This window comes from Pteropus vampyrus, unplaced genomic scaffold (assembly GCF_000151845.1).
Source record: "Pteropus vampyrus isolate Shadow unplaced genomic scaffold, Pvam_2.0 Scaffold34, whole genome shotgun sequence".
NCBI lineage: Eukaryota > Metazoa > Chordata > Mammalia > Chiroptera > Pteropodidae > Pteropus > Pteropus vampyrus.
In genome coordinates, this window is record NW_011888815.1 from 2,236,862 (window position 1) to 2,243,768 (window position 6,907).

The window sequence follows — 6,907 nt, forward strand, 5'->3', positions numbered from 1 at the left end:
GGTCGTGGACAGCCAGCCTGCCCACGTGCTAAGGAGCCTGGCTTGGTGGGGATGTGTGGGCAGAGGAAAAGAGACGAGAGGAGGGACGATGGCGGGAGCACCAGCCTGAAGGCTATTGCTGTTACTCAGAGATAAAGTAGGGAGTCAGGGAGAGCAGAAAGCTGGCAGGTGGAGAAGCTCTGAAGGGGGAAAAGGTTGTGGGCGCAACTGAGATAGCCTCAGGGTAACTGCAGCGTGGAATGGCCAGGACGTGGTATCTGCCCGCTAAGGGGCTGGGTAAGGAGGATGGTAAGAAGGCTGTCCACCTGTGGGACCCCGATGAACTGAGCCACACAGAGCAGTGAGATGGAGCTGCGTCAGCCACCTGTAGAATGTCCTGGAATCGAATGGATGACACAATCAGACCTGGAGATGCAACTTTCTCCTCTGCCAAGGAACACGTAGGGACTGTGTACCATTCAGGCCTTTCTCAGCTGTAAAATGCCATAAGTTCCTGTCTACATCAGAAACCGAGGTGGCAGCTGTTCACTGAAAACTCACCCCAACGAGACATGCCTTCCCAGGATAAGGAGGCAGAACAAATCCATAACAGGCTTCCCTATAAAGTCAGGACCTTCTCCCAACACACCACACCCAAGCCAACAAGGACCCATCCCTGCCAGGCCTGAGTGCCGGCTCTCCCACTCAAACACACGGCTCAGGACCCTCACATCTGGCCGCATGCTGCTTGCTTTTCTCCCCCGCTCCTGGATAATAAGGAGCAGACTAGCAAAATAGTTCAAATGCCTTCTTAAAAAGTACACCGCCTTGTGGGCTCAGCAGCCTATTTTGAGATAAATGTTTCAAACGTCCAGGCCCAGAGCTGCCCTAGGCATCAATGTTCACTGCAACTGAATGACCAGGAGTCAGCAAAGGATAGAGCGTCCAATAAATGCCAGGCCAGTGTCAGACACAGGGACCTTGGGATGAACAGGCTATCTCTGCCCTCCAGGGCTGTCTACCGAGTCGTAACGGAGCACTAAACCCAGCCATCCATCACAGCATGAGGACTGTAGGGAGAACGCAGAGGCTAGGGTGGCAGGGGGCCAGAAAGGAAGCCCTACAGCCTCACTCAGATGTCCAGGAAAACTACCCAGAGGAAGGAGTATGGGAACTGGACCTTGGTGACTGCATGCAGTCTTGGCAGGTGTGAAGCAAGAACCAGCCCAGGGGCAGGAAAGCATAAGCCAGCACCGTGTGGCGGTAAGAGGCAGAACGCTCAAGAGGGCTGGCTGATGGCTGCAAGATGGGGCTAGTCTGTAGGGTTCCGAATGCCATGTCTAGGTAATGGCCACAGAGAGCCATTGAAGTCTGCAGGCAGAGGGCTAGGGCAATGGGAAGACTGGGGTGAAGAGGGGGTCAATTCAATTCCCACATCAAGGAGACCAGCACGGTGAGGAACAATGTGGCCTGAGCCAGAGCAGGGGATGGTAGGGTGAATGGGGGACCGCACTTCCCCCTTCTCCATTTTCTCAGGTCTACTGGCATTTAATCCTACACATCCACAAGGAAACACCCTGACTCAGCCACACAGCAACAACGTAGCATCCCATCCCGCCTTCCAGGGCTGGTTTCTGGTCCTGCCACTGAAAATGCTTCCCTAAGGAGCGCAAACCCTTGGCCCCAAACCTCCAAAAGCTGATCAAACACCCAAGTACACTGTGTGTGTACACACACACACTTCCTGGCGGCCCACCCGACTAACAGGACACATTTGGTTCACTTCCTGCAGAAGAAACAGGATTTCCCAGGCATTAGGGGAACATATCGTCCTTGCATCCACTGTAGCTCTCCCCGTCTCTCTACTCCAGAGACCCCAGCATCCTTCCTGATTTCCCAGACACTTTCTCCCTGAACTTGAGCAAAAGCCTCTGCAAGATCCCTCGTGCCCCTGGAATCTTCACAGGGTCAGCTCAGGCAGGGGAGTTGTCTGTGTCCTCCACTAACGGAAAGTCACTAAGGCCACCAAAAGTCACCAAGCATCCTGGATCCCAGCTCCAATCCAAAGCACACCTCCAAGAGGTGTCCTGGGGACATCCCTACATACTAGATAGTGCTTATTTTCATAGCACGAGGTGGGGGTGGGGGATAAAAAATGCAGGTTGGGTGTGAGGGAACCTCAGACAGAAGGGAGGGAGGTGGTTAAGGTTAGAGTCAGACAGAACTGGGTTCAAATTCTACCTCCACCACCGAGTTTACTTAGATAAGCCGCTGTGCCTCACCAGAAATCTTTTCCGCATCTGTGAAATGGGTGTAAAAATAAATTCCCTATAAGGGCATCAAAATTCAGAGCACTATTGTTAATGTTACCCATTAACAGAGAGTTCAAAGGAATCCAATATTAATTTTATATGTAGAAGGGGAAGAAAACTCCTAACATGCTGCCAGGGAAAAACAGGCAAGCGCAGCCCTTGGGCACTGGGTCAGGAGCCGCTGGGCTACCCGGAGCGCACCGAGTCCGAGCAGAGCCTGCGGCCAGAGCATCTGTGCGCGCAGGTGGCGCAGGCGCGCGGTGACAGCTGTTTGGTGGTACGGGTGGACCCGCAGGAGAAGGAAAGGGGCAGCTGGACCCACCTGAAGACGCGCAGCAGCAGGCAGGCGATGAGCAGAGCGGTGAAGGCGCACGCCACGATCACGGCCGCCTTCAGGGTAGGCAGGTCGCGGAGCAGGCTGGAGATGCGCGTCACTAGGGCGTCGTCGCTGCTGGAGTTGCCGCCGCCCGCAGCCGCCTCCCCAGACTGGGTCCGGGTGGTGTTCCCCGGCCCCGGGCCGGGCGGCGGGCGCTCGGGCTGCGGCGCTGCGGCAGACTGGGCACGGCTGGCGCGGACGGCGGGCGCGGCCAGGAGCGCGAGCAGCAGCAGCTGCAGCAGCGGCGCGGCTTGCATGGTGCGGGCGGGCGGCACTGGAGGGCGGGCGCGCTGCTGAGCCCGGGTCCCGCACGCGCGCGGAGGCCTGCACCCGGGGATCCCGCGGCCCAGGCGGCTGCGCTGTGCTTGGCAGGAAACTGCAGCGCCCGGAAGAGCCCGCGCCGCCGCCGCCACCGCCGCCAACACGTTGCACGGAGTCATTCGACGGGCTGCGGCCCCAGGTGGGCGGGGCAGGCCACCGGGCCGGTGCGGGCTGCGGTCCGCTCTTCACGAGCCCCAATTCCCCAGAGTACCAGGAACCCCTTGAAGAAGCGATAATGATCAGATTCACTCTTTGTGCGCGCTCTGTGCCCAGAGTTCATATTTATTTAATTTAATCCCACGAACCTCTTAGGGGCCAGGTATTTCTGTTATTCTCGTTTAGCAGTTGATTTAGGACCCAGAAAGCCAGCTCTCAGTAACCAGATTGTGCCAAACTGAGAATCCAAGACTCTGAGACCTGGAGGTAAACCCCCACATCAGATGGAGAAACTGAAGACTGGAGGGAAGTGGGTTGCTTGGTGCCCTATGCACTGCATATATGTATCTCAAGTTCCCTCTTTCAAAAAGAGTTGATCTCATGGCTTCAACTATTCAGACATTTTTTTGCACCTCAGCTGATGAACTGGGTCCAGATGTGCGTTTCCGCATTCATAACTTTCCTGTGTCTGGACAGGAGTGCGGGGATTCAGAATCTCCTTCCCAGGCTGACGTTTCAGACCCCAGGGAGTAACTGGCTTGCTGCCTCTGCTTCGCAAGCTAAAACGATGCTTAAGTGAAGAAAGACCACTATGGAGATTCTACTGTGAGGCCCAAAGGTAGGACTGGAGGGAGGATACAGAGGACTTTCCTGGAGCACCAGGACTTATGTACGCTGAGGGCCTCTGGTCCCACCCTTGCCCCAGAGGAGGGGTCCTGGTAGGAAACTCTCCAATGGTGGGTAAACAGGTAAACACACGTGACAAGGACACGTTGACCTTAAACGCCTCACTCCTAGACTTGCTAGAGAAAGAGACAGATAAAGAGAGTAGAGCATATTAGTTAGCTATTGCTGCCTAACGAACTACCCCAAAGCTTCACAGCTTAAAACAGCAAACATATATTATCTCACAATTTGTGTGGGGCAGAAATCTAAGCATAGTTGAACTACATCCTCTACTTTAGGATCTCTCACAAGGGTACAGTCAAGGTGTCAGCTGGGGCTGGAGTCTCACCTGAAGGCTGGAGTGGGGAAGAACCTGCTCGTAAGCGCAATCAGTGGTTGTTGGCCAGATTCAGCTCCTCATGGGCTCTTGGACTGTGAGCCGCAGTTCTCAAATGGCTGTTGGCCACAGACTCAGTTCCTTATCATGTGGGTTCTTCCAAATGGCAGCTGACCTCATTAAAATGTGTAACTCTAGAAGGCAAAAAAAGAGAATCTGCTAGCAAGACAGAAGTTACTATCTTATGAGAACCCATCACAGAAGTGACATGCCAATACCTTTGCTATAATCTGTTGCTTAGAGGCAAATCACAGATCTTATCCACATTCAAAAGGAGGGATTACACAAGGGTGTGAATATCAGGAACTGGAGATTATTCGGGCCATTAAGACGATGCCTGCCACTGTATGTGATATATTTTGATTTCATGGGATGAACAATAATCAAGTTATCAGAAGTCATCGCCCAAGAAGTACTATTTGAAATGCACATTGACTATTCCAGCACTTACCACTTCCAGTGGTAAGAAGTCTGGACAGATCACAGGATTCAAGTCTCTTCCAATTCTAAAATACCACTTTATGAGATGTCAAAAAATGTTGCTTTGGTACAGAGCCAGCACCATCATATCATTATGGTCGCATCTATAAAGAAATTCCTTAAAGAACCGGCTCTGACAACCATGATTTTGTAGCACTGCTCCCTAAGGCATAAACCTCAGACACCGCAGGTCCAGATTTTTGTTCTTATCAGAAATTCTGGCATGGTAGAGCAAAGAGGCACTGGGCTTTGGGGCCTCTGAACCAGGATGAGAGGTTTGAAAGCTAAGTGGCCAAATTCAAGAATTTTTTTTTTTCTTAATGTCTAAGATGAGGACAATAATATTTAGCTCAATATGGTCAGTCACTGGAAGCATCCATAAAAAGGAAGAAAATACTAATACCCTTATTCTTATTTCACCATAATTCATGGACCGGCATAGATTCGTCTGATTATGTAACACTAACAACACCAAGAATGTAGAAAGCATAAATAATAGATTTTTTTAGAAAAGTGAAACTTTAGAATCTTTCATTCTTCCTGATTATTTCCTGTGCAAATCATCACAACAAAGGACTTACTTACAAATTTCCCTAGAGTTCCTTAAACATTTTAATTCAATCAACCATAAACAGTGACATTTTTTAACATGGAACATGGATGACACGCAACAGAAATCAAATCTGGCTGATTTCAAAAAAAGGGAGATTATCGGAAGCATACTGAGTTGCTTCTAGAATCAACTGTAAGCTGGAGCAGAAGTTCTCCAAGTGTGATCTGTGGACTCCTGGGGTCCCTGAGATCCTTTCAGAAAACCCGCAAAGTCAAAACAAATTCCATTGTACTAAGATACTGCTCGGCATCTTCACTAAGTTCACACTGACACTGTTGGTGCCAAAACAATGGTGATGAAAACTGATGGTGCGTGAGCATCAACCGAGATAGGCTACACTCATAACAACTGTGTTTTACGACCGTGCACTATAGGAAAAAAAAACCAGAGCCAGTTTCACTTTAGAATGTCACGGATACATCCGCGAAATCATTAAATCTTGACCCTCGAGAACAGATTATTTTAATATTTTATATGATGAAATGGGAAGTATGAATAAGTCACTTCTGCACACTGAAGCATGATACCTGTCACAAGAAAAAGCACATGTGCAATCCTCAGAGTCGCAAACTGAACTTGCCACTTTTTTCATGGAATACCATTTTTAATCTGAAGAATGCCTGACAAACTTCAGACCTGGTCTCTGGTAGGCATCTCAAAAATGAACAAAATGAGCCTCTCACCTCAAGGATGACAGCTGACAGTATTAGCCAATGGAAAAATTCAAATCTTCAAAGCAAACATTTGAATTTTTAGACAACTTGTCAATTTGGATGCTTTCTGCCATGAGCTGGACTGCTTTCCAAGACTTCAAGACTTTTCTGATGAGTGTGGTGGTAATACTTAAAAGTGTAGGTTTTGAATATTATATAATAAAATGTGTCAAAATATGGAAGATCTGCATAAGTCAGCAAATTTTCCCAAATGGCCAACGCACAATGTTACAAATCACATGTGAGTAAAAGATCTATTTAAAGTGAAAATAAATGGATTTTGATGAAAGAGTACAAAAGTTCATTGATATTGTTCTAGATTTCACATTGCAACTAATCTGTAAAGAAACTACTACTTGCAAGTTTTGAGGTGGCATCAAAGAAGAATATGCATACTATCTGAAAAGGCTCTTAAAATCTCCTCTTTCTGACAGCACAACTGGGCGAGGCTGGCCTGTCTCCATATACTTCAACTAAAACAACTCATAATGGGTTGAATGCAAAAACAGATATGAAAATCCAGCTATCTTTCATTAAGTGAGACATTAAATAGTTTTGAAAAAAAAAGTTAATGCCACTCTTCTAATTTTTTGGGAAACTATAGTTATTTTTCATAACAATGTTATTCATATAACATGTTAATGTATTTATACTATTTTGTTTTTAAATAAATTAATAAATATTTTAAACGTGTCTCCATTTTAAATTTCTTATGCAGTAAATATCAATTAGGTATCACACACAGAAACAAAAGCTCTTTGAGGTCTTCATCTTTCTTAAGACTAGAAATCAAAAAGAGACCAAAAAGTTCCTGAGACTAAAATGTAGTTTGAAAAATGCTGAGCTTAGAGAATCAGGCTTGGGGGTAAAAAAGAAGCAACTCAACTAGGATAC

General features: G+C 48.0%; 1 protein-coding gene across 19 annotated transcripts in view; it reads right to left on the reverse strand.

Annotated features, from left to right (window-relative positions):
* Positions 1–6,907, reverse strand: part of FAM174B (family with sequence similarity 174 member B) — a 107,755-nt gene that overhangs the window by 24,870 nt on the left and 75,978 nt on the right. For 18 of the 19 annotated variants that reach the window (XM_023528966.1, XM_023528978.1, XM_023528979.1 and 15 more), the window contains 2 exons: positions 4,160–4,341; positions 2,614–3,208 (listed from right to left, as the gene is read on the reverse strand). In XM_023528966.1, coding sequence (XP_023384734.1) covers positions 2,614–3,107 — 494 coding nt within the window. In that variant the 5' untranslated portion in view covers positions 3,108–3,208; positions 4,160–4,341. Of the gene's footprint in view, positions 1–2,613; positions 3,948–4,159; positions 4,342–6,907 lie in introns of all 19 variants that reach the window. The other variant, XM_023528965.1, reaches the window with a different exon arrangement.